The sequence below is a fragment of the Bos javanicus genome, chromosome 16 (genome assembly GCF_032452875.1).
Source record: "Bos javanicus breed banteng chromosome 16, ARS-OSU_banteng_1.0, whole genome shotgun sequence".
Taxonomy (NCBI): Eukaryota; Metazoa; Chordata; class Mammalia; order Artiodactyla; family Bovidae; genus Bos; species Bos javanicus.
In genome coordinates this window covers 33,518,282-33,537,214 of record NC_083883.1, presented here as the reverse complement: position 1 = coordinate 33,537,214, position 18,933 = coordinate 33,518,282, and the positions used below count along the sequence as shown (strand labels likewise).

The following is an 18,933-nucleotide window of genomic DNA, read 5'->3' as shown; positions in this document are numbered from 1 at the left end:
GATAAACAGCTCTCACTACTCCTATGAAGACTGAGTGAAATAACACATGTGAAATGTCTAGTTGATAATAGATGTGAGCTGAGGACTAGTGTTTTTCCATCCCCTTTCTACCAAAGCGTGATTGCTCTTTTTCGAAATTACTTCAGCTATTTTATTAACATTTCCCTTGCATTTCCAAATAAACTTTAGAAAAAACTTTTGTCTATATCTATTACCAAAAATATTGCTGGGAAGTCCAACCAAAGAAATCAAATCAATTTGGAGAGAATTGTCATCTTTACAACGTTGAGTCTTCCAATCCAGGAACACAGTGCCTCTTAGGTCTTTGATTTCTTTCATTAGTACTTTGTACTTTTCAGCATATAGAACCTGAACATGTCTTGTTGGGAGAAGGCAATGGCACCCCACTCCAGTACTCTTGCCTGGAAAATCCCATGGACGGAGGAGCCTGGTAGGCTGCAGTCCATGGGGTTGCTAGGAGTCAGACACGACTGAGCGACTTCACTTTCACTTTTCACTTTCATGCATTGGAGAAGGAAATGGCAACCCATTCCAGTGTTCTTGCCTGGAGAATCCCAGGGACGGGGGAGCCTGGTGGGCTGCCGTCTATGGGGTCGCACAGAGTTGGACACGACTGAAGTGACTTAGCAGTAGCAGTTAGCATGTCTTGTTAGATTTATACATAGTATTTTTTTCTTTGTTTCTTTCTTTTTTTGTGTGCTATTGTAAATAGTTGTGTTATAAATTCTGTTTGTTTTTTTACTTAAAGTATATTTATTTTTTATGTGTTGACTTTGTATCTTAAGATCTTGTTAAAAACAGCTATTAGTTTAAGACTTTATTTGTAGATTCCTTGAGATTTTCTACAGAGACAATTATGTCACTTGCAAATAAGGACAGTTTTCTTTCCTTCCAATCTGCATGCCTTTTATTTCATTTTCTTGCCTCTTGCCCTAAGACTTCCAGCAGCATGTTGAGTAGAGAGGTAAAAGTAACATCCTGCTTTGTTCTTGATTTTAAGAAGAAATCAACCTTTCACCATTAAGTATGATGTTAGCTGTAGGTTTTTATGGATGTTTCTTATCAGGCTGAGAAAGTTCCTTCATTACTTGCTAAGAAATATTACCATAAGTGGGCAGAATTTATCAGATGTTTGACTGCTATTATATTTTATAAAATTCTGGTTTGATCCATAATATACGATACCAGAAAGTTGCCAGAATAAATCCTGAAGTCAGCATTTTGAATATGTTGAATATTAACTTTGAGGAAGCTTGTTGGAATGTGCATCTCATATACATTTACCTTCGTTCACCTCCTGAACATCAGCATGATAAAAAATTCTATTACTAAATTTTAATTCTTAGGCCCTAGGGGTCTATCCATAGTGATTTAGGTACCAAAATTAATTATTGAAAGTGACTCCAATCCTCCTAAGAAAGAGCCATGAAGATGCCCAAACCTTGACTCACTTCTAGGAATGTATCCTAAGAAATTAATTCAACTGCATCAAACATATAAAAGCTCAGCATGACCAAAATGTCCAACATTAGGGAGCTGGGTTTCATAAATTATAGCGCATTCAGTTGTTCAAAGAATATTTGTTAAATGTCTACCAAGTGTCAGTTATCATCTTTGGTCCTAGAGATACAGCTGTGAACACAACATTCAAAGCTCTCTTTCCAATGGGGAAGACAGACATAAACAGGATACCTAAGTAAACATACAGTATGGCAGATGGTGATGAGTATTTTGGAGAAAAATCAAGCATAGAACATGGATGAGGAGTCCAGGGAGTGAAGAGGATACTGTTTTAAATAGAGTAATAGGTGAGCTAAACAACACAAAAGAACATTAAATATTAGAATTAAGAATATTCTGTAGCAGTGTAGAAAATTTTAATATATTGTATTAATTTTAGCATAATATGTTGTTAAATGAAAACCAAAAAAATATGAAACAGAATGCCTGCTGTGTTTTCAAGTTTTTAAGTATATATGCTGTTTATGTTGTTGTTCAGTCGCTAAGTCACGCCCAACTTTTTTGCAGCCCCATGGACTGCAGCATGCCAGGCTTCCCTGTCCTTCACTATCTCCCGGAGTTTGCTCAAATTCATGTCCATTCAGTCAATGATGCCATCTAATCATCTCATCCTCTGTCACCCCTTTCTCCTCCTGCCTTCAATCTTTCCAGTGAGTCATCTCTTCGAATCAGGTGGCCAAAGTACTGGAGCTTCAGCTTCAGCATCAGTCCTTCCAAAGAATATTCAGGGTTGAGTTCCTTTAGGATTGACTGGTTGGATCTCCTCGCTGTCCAAGGGACTCTCAAGAGTCTTTTCCAGCACCACAGTTCAAAAGCATCAATTCTTTGGCACTCAGCCTTCTTTATGATCCAACTCTCACATTCATAGATGACTACTGGAAAAACCATAGCTCTAACTATGGTTTTAGCTTAACCTTTGTTGGCGAAGTGATGTCTCTTCTTTTTAATACACTGTCTAGGTTTGTCATGGCTTTCCTTCCAAGGAGCAAACATTTTAAAATTTTGTGGCTGCAGTCAGCATCCACAGTGATTTTGGAGCCCAAGAAAACGATATTCACATTTGTTGTTGGTCAGTCACTAAGTTGTATCTGACTCTTTTGTGATCCCATGGATTGTAGCCCACCAGGCTCCTCTGTCCATAGAGTTTTCCAGGCAAAAATCCTGGAATGGGTTGCCATTTCCTCCTCCAGGAGATATTCCCAATGCAAGGATACAGCCTGCGTCTCCTGCTTGCAGGGACACTCTTTACCACTGAGCCACCTGGGAAGCCCCACATATACACATATAAATGTAGATGTATGTGCATACATGAAATTTAAAAATTTAAAATAGTTGTTTATGGGTGGTTTTAATATTAATTTATAGCATTATTCAGTCTGAGCATATTGTATTTCAGTTTTTTTTAAAAAGAAAAAAGCTGAAGATTTTGTAGAATTAATGTGAGTTTGAATGAAAGGTAGGATGACAGTATAGACAGAACTCATATTTGTTCTGGAAGAATTTTACTAAGGGCACATCAGAAGGAGAATCTTCTATTAAGGTAACTAAGAAATTATACATTTTAAAGGTGATAAAAGATATATTGTTCGTGGTGCCTCTGACAACAGCTGTGCAGTATTGGCTGTGAGTTTGTAAATGATGGCAAGTTTAACATATGTTCATACCTAAGTCACATTCTGATTTGGTGGGTGACTCTATTTTTTAAGATTAACTAAAATAAAATGCACTGACATATCTATTGCAAGCTACATTTTCTTATGTGTTCAAGAGATGATAGCTAATCACACAAAATGTGATTTGGTACCCTATACGCATGGTAGAGGCATTCTCTAAAGATGTAGAATGGCAAGGTCACCCTCCCAGACAAGGTCTTCTGATTATTCTGGAAGCTTAGACTTAGACTCAAAGTGAGTTATTAATGTGTTCCTCTGAAAGGGTTTCTACCACATAGCCAAGTCACAGCCACCCAGGCCTGATGTTCCCTGTGATGCTGATTCAGAATTTCTAGGCACTGAGCAGTCACTCCATCATCGAAGGCACACTTGCTGTTGTCTTGGTTAGGAGCACAAATGTCCTAAATATCTTGCATTCTTCTCCGGCATGTCACTTCTAGTGAACTGAAATCCCAGCAGCGATGTTTTCTGAGTTTAAAAGAGAGCTCAATTGTGTTTGCTCAGATTCTCTCTTTCATTCTTTCTGCTTTCTTTTTTTAAATAAACACACCAGTGCTGAAAGTAAAAACACACTTTGTAATGAACAGATTCTGTTGGATAGCCGAACTGTCCTATTATGATCTTGTTAGAAACTTTTCAAGTTGCTTGAAAAACATAGAGGTGAAGTAAAGCAACCAGGTGGCCTGTGGACAGAAGTCGAGTTATACAAGGAAAAGAGGGAGGTATCACACTCTTTTTTCCCAGTTCTTTCTCCCTCCTGGTTATTGCTTCTTGTGTATTATCCCAGTTTTGTTTTGGCTGATGGTCAGGGTGCCCGTGGTTGTTCTGATAGACAACTGTTTGTGGAGCTAGAGGAGTCTAACCATGGATCCTCAGAAGTTACTTAACTTCTCAGAATTTCAGTTTTCTTGTCAGTAAAGTGTAGTGATAAACACTTAATAGGATTACTGGGAGGCTGATAGGAGTTCATACATGTTGGTGTTGGTGGTAGTTAGTTGCTGAGTCATATCTGACTCTTTCGTGACCCCATGGGCTGTAGCCTGCCAAGCCCCTCTGTCCATGCAATTTCCCAGCAAGAATATTGGAGTGGGCTGCCATTTCCTTCTCCAGGGGGGGTCTTCCCAACCCAGGGATCGAACCCATATCTTCTGCATTGGCAGGCAGATTCTTTACCACTGAGCCACCAGGAAAGCTCCTTAATACGTGTTACTGTACACATAATACATGCTCATAAATAGAAACTCATATAGTCTCCTTTCTCCAACGTGATTTTTAGGTTAGAAAACACACATGCATCATTGTCTCACATAACTCTCCAGAAAGATATCATAACCATCAAAGTACTGAGCTGGTGCCTGAGTCTGTTCAACTGCTGTAACAAGCTTCAGAGGCTGAGTGGCTTGTAAACAATAGAAGTTTCTTTCTCAGGTTTCTGGAGGCCGAAGTCAAAGATTGGGGTTCCAGCATGGTAGGGTTCAGATAAGACCCTCTTCCAAGTTGTAGGCTGCAGACTTCTTGTATTCTCATGTGGCAGAAAGAAAGCCAGGGAACACTCTGAGGTCTTCTTCATAAGAGCACTAGTTCCATTCATGAGGGCTCCATGCCCATGAGATAATTACCTCCCAAAGACTCCCCCTCCAAATACCATCACAGTAGGATTAGGGTTTCAATATATGACTTTCAGGGAGGACACAACCATTCACACACATTTCCACTCTAGCGAGGCAAAGACTGACCACAAGTCACATGGGTCTCAGGACAATGTTCTTCTGCTACCCCATGTTGATGCAAATTGGAGCCCAGCTGTCTTTGTATATGCATAATATATACACCTTGTACAAAACTCCCAAGGTGCACCAAAGGTAAACTGTAAAAAATAAGGCTTTCTCCCACCTCTGTCCCCCAGGTACTTAGTGTCCGCCCCATTGTAGACCCTTCTCAAGTGAATACTTAGATGCAGTGGTTTTCTATGACAAGTTCTCCAGTACATAAGCAGATGCAAAATGAAAATTTAGACTAGAAACATTATGTATTATATGTTTAAACTGGAGCCAGCGTATGAACAGAAAAGAGTTCAGTGTAGATAATGAGATGGTTACAAAATCATTTGAAGTGTTGGAAAGAGTAGGCCCTGAGGAAGGCCTCCAGGAAGCTTCTAGAACATCTTCACAAAACTGACCCATCATAAAAGCAGCTACCTGTGCCCTAATCAGGAAGTTGCTTCCAGACAACTGAGTTCAAGAACCTGGTCCCAAAGCTAACAACACTGCCACTCCAGCTCCCTCTCTGCCCTCAAGAAGCTGGTATTTGAACTCTAAACACAGCGTTCAGCGTTGCTTCAACACGATTGCCTCTTCCACCGTCAAAGCTGGAGATTGGACACTGGCATTCTGCTGCATAAAGAAATATCACATTGTCTTAACCAGTTTTGCCAATAGAAAAAGGCAAAGAAGCAGAAATCAGCCCCTGTCTCGTTTTCATCTTCCAAATCTCAATTACATCTGATTTGAGTACATCTAACTCATTTCCAGAACTCTAGTTATGAGGGCATGTGGAAGATGCAGAGCTTAGCCCAAAAGCGGGTGCAGTAGGAAGATACCTCAAGAAGAATGACAAAGGAGGCTGTGTCCCCACCTCACACAGTACTTTTTACTGTTAAAGAAAAGCATGCGTCTGTGTATTGGCTTATGCTTTCCATTTCTTTTTGCTTCTTTTAGAGTTTATTTCCTGGGGCTTCCCAGGTGGCTCAGTGGTAAAGAATCTGCCTGCTGATGCGGAAGACACAGGTTTGGTCCCTGATCCCAGAAGATCCCACGTGCTTCAGGGCAACTCAGCCCAAGTGCCCCAACTACTGAGCCTGTGCTCTAGAGTCTAAGTCACAACTATTGAGCCCACGTGCCGCAACAAATGAAGCTCGAGCATCCGAGAGCCCATGCTCAGCAACAAGAGGAGCCGCCACAATGAGAAGCCCGCGCAGCACGATGACGAGTAGCCCCTGCTCACCACAACTGAAGAAGGCCACAAATAAATAGATAAATACATAATTGTTTTTTAAGAGTCTATTTCCTTCCCTAAATAGTCTAGCAGAAGCTATGAATGGCCCTTCTACTTTCAAGACAGACTTTGTAGTACTAGGTAGGCATGCCTGGGAAATGTGTATAAACTTGCAATAAGAAACTTCACTTAAATTTTTTTTTCAGAATCTTATCCATCATGACTGCCATCCGGCTACGAGAATTTATTGACCGCCGCCCAGCAATCCCACCCAGGTAATGGTCTTCCAAATGCAGACACCTCCAGAGCTACAGCACGGAAGACAGACTCCTGGGAGGCTAGAATTATTCGCCCTGCTGCTTGCTCCCTGATTTAGAGATAACTGCTGCCAGAGGTTCTACTGAAGTTTATTTGGGTTTAGAAAAAGCTGTTTAAGAAAAAAAAATCCAACATTTATGGCAGCATCTAAGCAAACTGGCAACTCCAAATTTTAGTATTTAGTTATTTTCCACAATGTTTAGTCATCAAAGATATGTCCTTTTGCTTCCAGAAATCACTGAAGGAGGAAGGGAAGGATGCTTTGTTCTTAAAAAGATGTTCTTTCTCTAAAAAGAGTCCTATTTTAGAGAAAGTATAGTCCCTATCCTTCCTTCCCTGAAATGCACATGCAGAGGAAAGCAGGGTGGAGAGAAAGGGGTGGGTTCCAGAATTACTTGATTTCTGCCTCCTCACATGCCCTTGGCTTTCCGTGGGTGTGTTTGAGATTTTTGCCCACCACTGTCGGGCCTGTTTAATTGTGGTCTCATCTCCCGGGGAAAATGGAGACAATCCTCCATTGGCTGCTGCCGCCTGGAGCTAAATGGAACCAAGTCAGAATCACTGGACCTGACTTAGGGCAGCCCTTGGAGAGCTGGAGGGTTGGGGTGGAACACAGTGCAGAAGGCACTGGGCCGCTGATGTCCTCAGGCTGGGCTGCATTCAGCTCTCTTGGGCTCATCCATCAGAGAGGCACAGTGTGCCTGCACTAGACTGGGGCCCCCACTCGCCACTTGAGTGCTCCCTGTGGGGCAGGTCTCTGTCTATTTTGTGTCTCTCCTGCCTTGCAACAGAGTGGACCAGTCCATCAGCAGGGTCCTCAATTCTGCCTCTAGGGTGTATCTCCATCTGACTGTTTTTCTTCATCTCCACAGCCACCACTTGGTCCAGATCACCACTGCCTCTCCCCTGTTCCCCTACAACGATGGCCACTCTGGTCCTCCTCCAATCCATTCTCCAGAGAGAACCCCATAAAATATAAATGGGATCAGAGCCTTCCATTGCATAAAACCGTGCAATCTGGGACCTCTCTTGTGGTCCAGTGGTTGAGAACCCACCTTCAAATGCAGCAGACACAGATTTTATCCCTGGTCAGAGAACTAGGATCCCACGTGCTGCGGGGCAACTAAGTTTGAACTCCACAACTAGGGATCCTAAGTGCCACAACAGAGACCTAGCACAGTCAAAAAACAATACAAAACAAAACCCTGCAATTATTGCGTTTTGCATGAAGCCTCAACACTTGCCAGGGCCTGCAGAGCCCTACATAAACAGACCCTGCTGATCTCTCCAACCTCCTCTTAACCTCAGCCCCATGATCTTTCTTGTTGCTTCAGGAGGCCCGCACTCTTTGATGTCTCAGGGTTTGGGGACATGTTCCTTTCCCCTGCATCACTGCCTTCTGGACTCTCTGCTACTCTTCTTACTCGGTTCAACCAGCCCGATTTCACTCAGCATGTCTCCACTGTTATCGGCTGCTCAGTGAGCAGAAGGTGGTACCATCCAGGCTGGGGGAGGTCTCTTCCTTTCACCAACCTCATCACCTCTGTTAGTTCTCCTTCTCACACCGTTTTTGGTTTCCTGTATGACTCCCATCATAACTTTCAGGTATTTTCTGTTTCTTTATTTCCTGTCTAGATCACCCACTGGATTAATAGTTAACACTTATACAGCCCTTAATATGTGGCAGGCACTGTTCCAAGTATATATCAACTCATTTAATCTTCACAGTGACTGGGAGGAAATTGAAGCAAGGAGTGGTTAAGTGACTGTCCTGAGATTCCACCATAGTGAACTAGCAGAAGGAGGATTTGAACCTGCTGGTCTGGAGCCAACATCTGTGCTCTTGGTCACTGCCCTTGACATCCCCAGGTCAGCCCCCAGGGCGGGGCTTGTTTCACTGGCCACTCTGCCTAGCAGACTGCCACACTTGGTAGGAGCTCTGTGCACCTGTGTCGGAAAACTGAAAATGAATGAATCAGTGAGAAAAACTCATTCTGGCATGTGTTTGAGGTTTGGCCTCCTGGTGATTGACAGTATCCACAGAAGGTCTGCCCTCTGCTGCTCCTCTCTGTAAGCATTTACCCAATTAATTCATCCTTAAATGCCTAACCCTTGGGCTATAGTAGGGAAAACTGAATTACAAACCAGTAGGGGCACCTCATAAAGTTAAATATTAAGTGATTCACAAGGAGTAGTGACCACACAAAATTCTCATAAAAGAATTACATTAGATACAAATTATCTTAGCCTTGTCACGCAGGGGCAGGGCTGAGCATTGTGTTGACTTGCGGGGCCTCGGATGCTCCTGGAAAGATCACTTAGGTTGGATTAAACTCATTGTGGTGTGCAAAAGACAAAGAATTTGTTTTGGGCTTAAATGAATTTTAAAAACATCAACTGAAATGATCTCTGAGACATCAAGGGGCAGCTGTGAAGATCAGATCATCCTGCCTTGAATGATAGATGGCAACAGCAATGGGATACTTCAGTCACGGAGGACGTTCACACATGTCTTGTTGACTTTCATGTAGTCATTAAGAGACAGCATCATCCCCACTTTATTTATTTTTATAATTTTTTAAAATTTCATTTATCTATTTATTATTGGCTGTGCTGGGGGTTTGTTGCTATGCAGGCTTTTCTCTAGCTGTGGCAAGTGGGGGCTACTTGCTCGTTGCGGTGCCCAGACTTCTCATTACCATGGCTTGTTATGTTGCAGAGCGTGGGCTCTAGGGCGCGGGGGCTCAGTAGCTGTGGTTCCACAGGCTCACTAGTTGTAGCACGCTTAGCTGCTCTGCGGCATGTGGGATCTCTCCAGATCAGGGGCCACACCTGTGCTTCCTGCATTGGCAAGTGGATTCTTTACGACTGAGCCACCAGGGAAGCCCTCCCCACCCCATTTTATTGATGAGGAAACTGAGGCTCCCTCTTCCTTGAGGAGATTTGTGAAGCTAGTAGGGTCTGGGGAATGAAAGCATAAGGATGCGGGAATGGTGGCCTCCCATCTCTGTACTTATCGGCTCCTGTCCTTAGTAAGAGACTCATTCCCCCTGAGCCTTTGTTCCCTGACTGGTGCAGCACTTACCCCCACTCTATATGATTAGGCCTGAGGAGGGTTTTCCTTGCCTGATCATGAACTCTCAGGTGGAAAGACAGTGTTTCTCATCACTGCAGCCCTGGCATCTAGCACACTTCAGAGCCTGCCATAAGCACTGTTTTTATTCAACCGAAAGCCGCCTCCAGTTACACTGCTGGATCTACTTCTCTTCCTATTGCTTTGGTACAGGACATCCACTTCCTGTCTGCCCACAGTGAATCACAAAGTTCACACAAAAGTACGCTGAACTCTTCTGAAAAAGAAGTCATCGCACAAACACAGAGATGACTCTGGATGTGATCTGGAGTTCAGAGAACTGGGTTTGACTCATGCTTCTGGCATTTATCAGCTGGGTGTTATTTAGAAAGCCCACTTAACCTCTGTGAGCCTTGGTCTCCTTTTCTATAACAGGGTGTTAACAATGTTTACCTAGCAACAGGACTGTGAGAGTTAGATGAGATCATCTCTGCGAAGCTTTGTAACGATGAGACCCAGCACAGACACAGGGCTGCACCATCTCAGTGGCCCGGGCTGCCTCAGGTCCCAGAGGGATCCTCCCCTTTGGGTGTTGAGTTTTGCCTGCGGGGAAGCCCAGATCCTGCTCTGGTTACATTTATCCTCCCAGGGAACAGGTTTGCTCTTGTCTAGACTGAATGTGTAACCTCAAAGAGCCAAGCTGTCAGGGACTGGTAAATACTGTGCCTGGACTCCTACTCCCACCCAGGGAGGAGAAAAGGCCTTTCTACAGCTGACTCAAGAATCTTACAAGCCAAGTCAATAAAGTGGGTCTGAGCAGAGTCCAGGTCAGGGCTCCCAGACCAGGAGGCCAGCCCTGCTTTCCTACTCATTAATCGATTTTTTCCTCACCCGCAGCCCCTCCTCAGGAGAGGCCAGGTACTGTGCAGCCTCTGGGAGGACTGACTGCCAGGCCAGACCAGGCATTATCTTTTAGGACATAAAAATTCTCTTCCAAACCACTGACATGTTACCACATTCATCTAGAGCTTTCTCCTCTCTGAGGTGAAGACCACGTGGGGGAACTTGGAAAGTACCCAAAGAGTTGGAAGAAAAGCATACCACACCTTCATTCCTCAAACCTCTCCACGACCTCACCCAGCCCTGCCTCCAACACCCACCTGCTTACACATTTTCCTACTCTCTCCACTTCAAAAGCTACCCAGACAGGGACTTCCCTGGGGGTCTGGTGATTAAGACTCTCCGCTTCCACTGCAGGAGCTGCAGGTGGGATCCTTGGTCAGGGTATTAAGATCCCACATGCCATGTGTTGCAGCCAAAATAAAACAAATTAAAAAAATAAAAAAGCTACCCAGGGAGACTCCCGAGGGACTTGGGGTGGGCACGTTACCTGGTGCTGGTGAGGGGCTTCTCCAGTCTTAGACGGCTTGTACAGACCGTTTCTAGGAGCAGGGCTTAGGCTGCTCACCCGGACTCATGCCAGGGAGGAACCCAGAGTCAAAACACAGCCTAGTGCAAATGGTATAGCAACCGTGAGAAATCAGTGTTGTTCTGGAACTCCAGGTGGATGCTTCACAGAGCATCCAGTGAGATAATCTTCCCAAGGTGGGGCTTGGAAACTGGACAGGCACCTAAGAAATCTGTGTCTCCCACTCCCATGCCCTCAGGAATGTCATTTGTTCCCTATTATTGTGCCAGTTCCTCTTTCTTCTTGTGACCTAATCCCCTGCTGTTATTTATTGTTCAGGGCTCAGTCATATTAGCCCAGCCACTGGGCAGGCCCAGACAGACTGTGGGTTTTCTGCAAATCAGAGCTCCCTGAGGTCCTGTTTGCATAGACAGGCAGACCCGCCCTGCTGACAGCACTTTGCCTTTTGCACCAGCCAGACAGCAAAGTCCCCACTGGCCTTCACACACTCCACTCTGATCACAACTCTGTCCGAGAGTTGGGTTCTATCATTCCCTCACCTGGAATCTCTTCCCTCTCCTACTGACTTGCTCAAACCCTAGACAGCCCTCCCTCTTTTGTGCCCCAATGACCCTTTATTCAGGTCATGATTTCAGCACATAAAGAGCATGATGAGGACAAGGACTGCTTTTGATTCAGCTCTGTATCTGTAGAACCTAGTAATGTGCAGGGCACACTGTTGTCATTATTCAGTCGCCTAGTCATGTCTGACTCTTTGCAACCCCATGGACTGCAGTATGCCAGGCCTCCCAGTCCCTCACCATCTCCCGAAGTTTGTCCAAGTTCATGTCCACTGCACGGTGATGCCATCCAGCCATCTCATCCTCTGCCGCCCACTTCTCCTTCTGCCCTCAGTCTTTCCCAGCATCAGGGACTTTTCCAATGTGTCAGTTGTTTGCATCAGATGACCAAAATACTGGAACTTCAGCTTCAGCATCAGTCCTTCCAACGAACATTCAGGGTTGATTTCCCTTAAGACTGACTGGTTCGATCTCCTTGCTCTCCAAGGGACTCTCAAGAGCCTTCTCCAGCACCACAGTTTGAAGGCATCAATTCTTTGTTGCTCTGCCTTCTTTACCGTCCTGCTCTTACAAACATCCATGACCACTGGGAAGACCATACCTTGACTATACGGACCTTTGTCGGCAGAGTTATGTCTCTGCTTTTCAACACACTGTGTAGGTTTGTCATAGCTTTCCTGCCAAGAAGCAATCGTCTTCTGATTTCATGGCTGCGGTCACCATCTGCAGTGATTTTAGAGCCCAAGAATAAGGTATCTGTCACTACTTCCACTTGTATTCACCATGAAGTAACGGGGCCAGATGCCATGATCTTAATTTTTTATTTTTTTTTAAATTTTTTAAAATTTTATTTTATTTTTAAACTTTACATAATTGTATTAGTTTTGCCAAATATCAAAATGAAGATCTTAGTTTTTTAATATTTAGTTTTAAGCCAGCTCTTTCACTCTCCTCCCTCACCGTCATCAAGAGGCTCTTTAGTTTCTCTTTGCTTTCTGCATTGGAGTGGTATCATCCACATATCTGAGGTTGTTGATGTTTCTCCCGCCTGTCTTGATTCCCGCTTGTAACTCATCCAGGGCAGCATTTTCCACGATGTGCTCAGCATATAGGTTAAACAAGCAGGGTGACAGCAGACAGCCCTGTCATACTCCTTTCTCAATATTGAACTAATCATTTGTTCCATACAGGGTTCTAACTGTTACTTCTTGACCTGTGTACAGGTTTCTCAGGAGACAGGGAAGATGGTCTGGTATTTCCATCACTTCCATCAAAGGTTTTGGTGTAGTTGATGAAACAGAGGTAGATGTTTTTCTGGATTTCCCTAGCTTTCTCTATGATTCAGCAAATGTTGATCTCTGGTTTCTCTTTCTTTTCTAAGCCCAGCTTGGACATCAGGAAGTTCTTGGTTCACATAATGCTAAAGCCTAGAATACAAGATTTTTAAGCATGACTGTACTAGCATGGGAGATGAGTGCAATTGTGTGATGGTTAGCACATTCTGTGCTACCACCCTTCTTGGGAATTGGGTTGAGAATTGACCTTGTCCAGTCCTGTGGCCACTGCTGGGTCTTCCAGATTTGCTGACATATTGAATGCAACACCTTGATGGCATCGTCCTTTAGGGTTTTGAATAGTTCTATTAGAATTCCATTGTATCCACTAGATTTATTAACACTAGTACTTCCTAACGGAGAAGGCAATGGCACCCCACTCCAGTACTCTTGCCTGGAAAATCCCATGGACGGAGGAGCCTGGTAGGCTGCAATCCATGAGGTCGCTAGAGTCGGACATGACTGAGTGACTTCACTTTCACTTTTCACTTTCATGCATTGGAGGAGGAAATGGCAACCCATTCCAGTATTCTTGCCTGGAGAATCCCAGGGACGGCAGAGCCTGGTGGGCTGCCATCTATGGGGTCGCACAGAGTCGGACACGACTGAAGCGACTTAGCAGCAGCAGCAGCAGTACTTCCTAAGACCCACTTGACTTTGCTTCCAGAAAGTCTGGCTATGGGTGACTGACCACACCCATTGTAGTAATCCGGTTCATTAAGATCTTTTTTGTACAGTTCTTCCATGTGTTCTTTCCATCTCTTCTTGATCTCTTCAGCATCTACTAGGTCTCTACCATTTCTGGGCGAAATGTTCCCTTGATATCCAATTTTCCTGAAGAAATCTCTAGTCTTTCCCCTTTTGCTGTTTTCTTCTAGTTTTATGCACTGTTTGTTGAAGAAGGCCTTCTTATCTCTGTGCTATTCTTTGGAACTCTGCATTTAGTTGGATATACCTTTTCCTTTCTCTTTTTGAGAGAAGAGAAGCTTTTTGCTTCTCTTATTTCTTTGGCTATTTGTAAAGCCTCCTCAGATAACCACTTTGCCTTCTTGGTTTTCTTTTCCTTTGGGATGGTTTTGTTTGCTGTAGTATACATTATGCATAGTTAATAAATTCTGGTCAAACTGGAGGCATAGCTTAAGTTTCCATTCATCATTCAACACGTACTTGATGAGCTACTCCATGCAAAACTATGTACTACCTTCTACTGACTCTTCTTGAATTCTTACGGCACCTACTGAGTAAGAACCTATGGAAGGTCTCCAAAGACCCCAAATACCACAAACTCTACGGTCATCATCTCAAGAAGGCTCCCTTTCCTGCCTTCTGTCTCCTGGTGAGTGGCAGCCTGTTTCCCAGCATCTGAAGCCTTGTCTTGATGTCCTCCTTCTTTTTCATCCTCAACCCTCTCTCCTAGCAGTCATCTTAGTCAGGCCTCTCCTCCCCAAGTGAACTTTCCACCACAGAGTTCAAAGCTTCCCTACGTCCCACATACATTACTATGATTACCTCCTGACCAATCTTTGTACCTCTAGTCAGATCATCTTCAGATTTGTTTTCCACATTGCCACCAGCAGAATCTCTCTTTGACAAAAATTGCATTCATCATGGATTTTCTTTAAAATCCTACAAAGATTCCCTATTACCTATATCAATGGTTCTCAGTTTTTCAGATGACACACTCCCTTGGTTTATAATAAATATTTCATAATGTCTCTGATACTCTCCTGAAATAAAATCTGTAAATAACATAATACAACTATATATAGTTTTAAGATGTCAGTATAATGCTGTAGGGCTTCTCTGGTGGCTCAATGGTGAAGAATCCACTTGCCAATGCAGGAGACACAGATTTGATCCCTGGGTTGGGAAGATCCTCTGGAGGAGAATATGGGAACCCACTCCAGTACTCTTGCCTGGGAAATCCCATGGACAGAGGAGCCTGGTGAGCTACAGTGCATGGGGTCAAAAAAGAGTTGGATACAACTTAGCAACTAAACAACAGCAACATAATGCTAGAACTATCATCTAAAAGAAAAGTAATTAATTATAAAGAAGATGTATTTCAAAATGTGAGATCTGGGCACTATGAGCCCTCAACTTCTCCTGACACTGCTGTGTTTCAGCTGCGTACACCCAGCTCATCTCACGCCCCAGAAGCTTTCCCCCCACTCTCCACCTTACTCACTTATGCTTGTGCTTCCCAACATCCTCACAGCCCAAGCCTCCCAGGCAAGGCTGGAACCCCTCCTCCAGGCTTACAAGTAACTTGTGCTTTGACCTTCACAGTGCTGCTTCATTTTTAGCCCCTATATATTTAATTATAAGAGTTTCTCTTTAAACACTGTGAAAGTTCATAAAAATATCAAAAGTAGAAAAAAATAGTATAGAGAATCTCCATTTATCCATTTCCATCTTTCAATAATTATCAACATTTGCCCCACTGGCCTTATATATTCTCTTATTTTTTTCTTGATATTTTGAAACTAATACCTGACAAGTCAAATATTTCTTTATGAATCCTGAAAATTGGATAACAAAAGATACTCCTATCAAAAGATTCCAAGGATTTTAGGACCTTTGTGCCAGGAACTGAGGATAGAGACTGAATATATTTTTTTACCATACCACAACTGGTTTTCCTCTGTAAAGAGCTAATAATATTAATTCCTTTTGTCTCACTCTCCTTCCTGTCCCCACTAGTATATTCATTGTTCACCAAGGAAAGGATCTCCGTGGTTATTACACTGGGCAGCTGGCAAGAGTCCATTATGATTATAGTGTGAAGAGATCTCCCAGGTAAGACACTTTCCTAAATCTTAATGTACTAAAGTTAGGCTAATAAATGAAAAACTGGGAATCACAATTTGCAATGATAATAACAATAATAATTATTATTTAATGCATGGAAAAATTTGGAAGGAAATACACCAAACTGTTGACACTGGTTTTTCATGAATAGTGAGATTATTGATATTTGTATTTCATTTTTTATCTTTTTCTTTATTTTCCAGATTTTTCTATGATGAACATATATTACTTTTATAATTAGCAATAAATGTAAAATTATTTAAATCATCAAAGGAATGTAAGAAATACCATTAGTTTAACATTTTAACTCAATCAAATAACTTAATCTTCCTGACACTCATTTTCCTTCTCAATAAAGTCACAAATTTGGCCTAACCAGTTTCTGCCTTTCTGAAGTGATTTTAACAGAAAGGGGAAAAAAGCAGGCACTTCAATGCTATTTTCTAGTTTGGGGAGGCTGTTCAGTTCAGTTTCATTCAGTCGCTCATTTGTGTCTGACTCTTTGCGACCCCATGAACCACAGCACACAAGGCTTTCCTGTCCATCACCAACTCCCAGAGTTTACCCAAACTCGTGTCCATCGAGTCGGTGATCCATCTAACCATCTCATCCTCTGTCATCCCCTTCTCTTCCTGCCCTCAATCTTTCCCAGCATCAGGGTCTTTTCAAATGATTCAGCTCTTCACATCAGGTGGCCAAAGTATTGGAGTTTCAGCTTCAGCATCAGTCCTTCCAATGAACACCCAGGACTGATCTCCTTCAGGATGGACTGGTTGGATCTCCTTGCAGTCCAAGGGGCTCTCAAGAGTCTTCTCCAATACCACAGTTCCAAAGCATCAATTCTTCTGTGCTCAGCTTTCTTCACAGTCCAACTCTCACATCCATACATGACTACTGGAAAAACCATAGCCTTGACTAGACAGACCTTTGTTGACAAAGTAATGTCTCTGTTTTTTAATATGCTGTCTAGGTTGGTCATAACTTTCCTTGCAAGGAGTAAGTGTCTTTTAATTTCATGGCTGCAGTCACCATCTACAATGATTTTGGAGCACCCCCCCCCACAACTAAAGTCAGCCACTGTTTCCACTGTTTCCCCATCTATTTCCCATGAAGTGATGGGACCAGATGCCATGACCTTCGTTTTCTGAATGTTGAGCTTTAAGCCAACTTTTTCACTCTCCTCTTTCACTTTCATCAAGAGGCTTTTTAGTTCCTCTTCACTTTCTGCCAGAAGGGTGGTGTCATCTGCGTATCTGAGGTTATTGATATTTCTCCTGGCAATCTTGATTCCAGCTTTTGCTTCTTCCAGCCCAGCGTTTCTCATGATGTACTCTGCATATAAGTTAAATAAGCACAGTGAAAATATACAGCCCCGATGTACTCCTTTTCCTATTTGGAACCAGTCTATTGTTCCATGTCCAATTCTAACTGTTGCTTCCTGACCTGCATACAGATTTCTCAGGAGGCAGGTCAGGTGGTCTGGTATTCCCACCTCTTTCAGAATTTTCCACAGTTTATTGTGATCCACACAGTCAAAGGCTTTGGCATAGTCAGTAAAGCAGAAATAGATGTTTTTCTGGAGCTCTCTTGCTTTTTCAATGATCCAGTTAGAAACATCAATTTGAATAACTTATGAAGTATTTGATTTTAGGCAGTTTTCATCCATTCTGAATATCAATAGGCTTACCTGTTAAATAAAATAATTGATGTAAAATTCCAGAACATAGTAAGCACTCAAAATGTGATTGCTATTATTTTGAGTTCATCATCATAGTGTATTTTAGGAACTACTTTTCTTCTCTTAATTACCTTTGACATAGTCAACTCCTGATTATTCTTCAAGTAAAGAAAAGGGAGCCATAGCAACGACAGAATAGCACACAGACTAAACTTAATAGATGACCAAACTGGAAGTAGCTTTAGCTTTTTAAATTCTGATTCTATCTGATAAATAAGATGTAGCCAGAGAAATGACATGACTTGCCTGACATGTAGCTGGTTGGTGTAAAAGCTGAATTGTGAATTGATCCACACTTTCTGATTCCCAGTTCAAGGTTCTTTGTTCTAATTCAAATACATTCTTATATCAAAATCTTGGTAGGAGCATGATCTCTGCCAGAGCATAAACAAGGAAGGAAACAACTGAAACCCTCTTCCAGAAGCCAGCTCCACAGGGCACTCTCCACACATGTTCTGTGGACTCTGACCGTTCCCTCAGCTGCATTATCTGCCCCTCCTGCTACCACAGAACGCTCAGGCAAAGGGAACCTTGACTCTGACAAGACTTGAGCCTGCCTAAGATTAGTCTTAGGGAAAAACTTAGTCAATGTTTTGTCAACCAATGACTTTATTAAACTTCTGGTTAAGAATAAGGAAAAGACAAGCGAAACCAAAACAGACAAACAAGACAGGAAATCATGCAATTATTAGGACCAGGCCTAACTTCTTTATACTCATAATTTAAACAGACAGATGCCTATGGCTTACCTTCCCCAGATATATTCTCCCACCAATGTGATATTTTCAGAATTAGAGTCCCCCTTTTGAGTAAAAGTCTTGTCTCCAGAACACCATCAGTATTCTTGAAAATGGAGATGATTCTGGTTCCACAGAAACATCCAGGACAAAGTCAGAATAGGCTGCCAGTCTAGGAGGGGTGGATGTAGGAGCACTCACCAGGATCCGGTTCGGGAGCCATCCATGGCTGTCAGTGTCATAGAAGTGACCAGATGACAGTAACAGGCAGAACACAAACTCACAAGAGACTGATCCATTCATCAGAAGGCAAATGTTTTGCTTCACAGCAGGAGACAAGCTTTCATAGGAAAAGAAGTGCTCCCACCCACCATGTAAGGGACCCATTTTCTAGGACCAAGAACCTTTTAAGCACAAAACAAAAGCAAGTAGAGGTGGGAAGGAATTCTTGGTGCTTCTCCACACCTGTCTTCAACAGAACATCTCCCGCCCATCCAGCATCGCTCCACTGTCCAGTACCACACACAGAGTCAGAGTCTTGCTCTTTCTTTTCCTGAACTTCAGGCAGAGGCATCCCATTTCTGCTAACAGACTCTCCTCTTTAAAGAAGGCACATCACAATCAAGTTTTACCCAAGTATATAAACATAATTCATTATGATTAAATAGTGTCAGTCACCTGTTTCAGTGTGATTAATCACGGTTATACAATCAAGTAAGATGAC

General features: G+C 42.9%; 1 protein-coding gene across 2 annotated transcripts in view; it reads left to right on the top strand.

The window, feature by feature from the left end:
- Positions 1–18,933, top strand: part of SPMIP3 (sperm microtubule inner protein 3) — a 36,115-nt gene that overhangs the window by 2,789 nt on the left and 14,393 nt on the right. The window contains exons 2-4 of one of the 2 annotated variants that reach the window (XM_061382478.1): positions 1,646–1,829; positions 6,416–6,484; positions 15,627–15,722. In XM_061382478.1, coding sequence (XP_061238462.1) covers positions 6,429–6,484; positions 15,627–15,722 — 152 coding nt within the window. In that variant the 5' untranslated portion in view covers positions 1,646–1,829; positions 6,416–6,428. The remainder of the gene's footprint in view (positions 1–1,645; positions 1,830–6,415; positions 6,485–15,626; positions 15,723–18,933) is intronic. The other variant, XM_061382477.1, reaches the window with a different exon arrangement.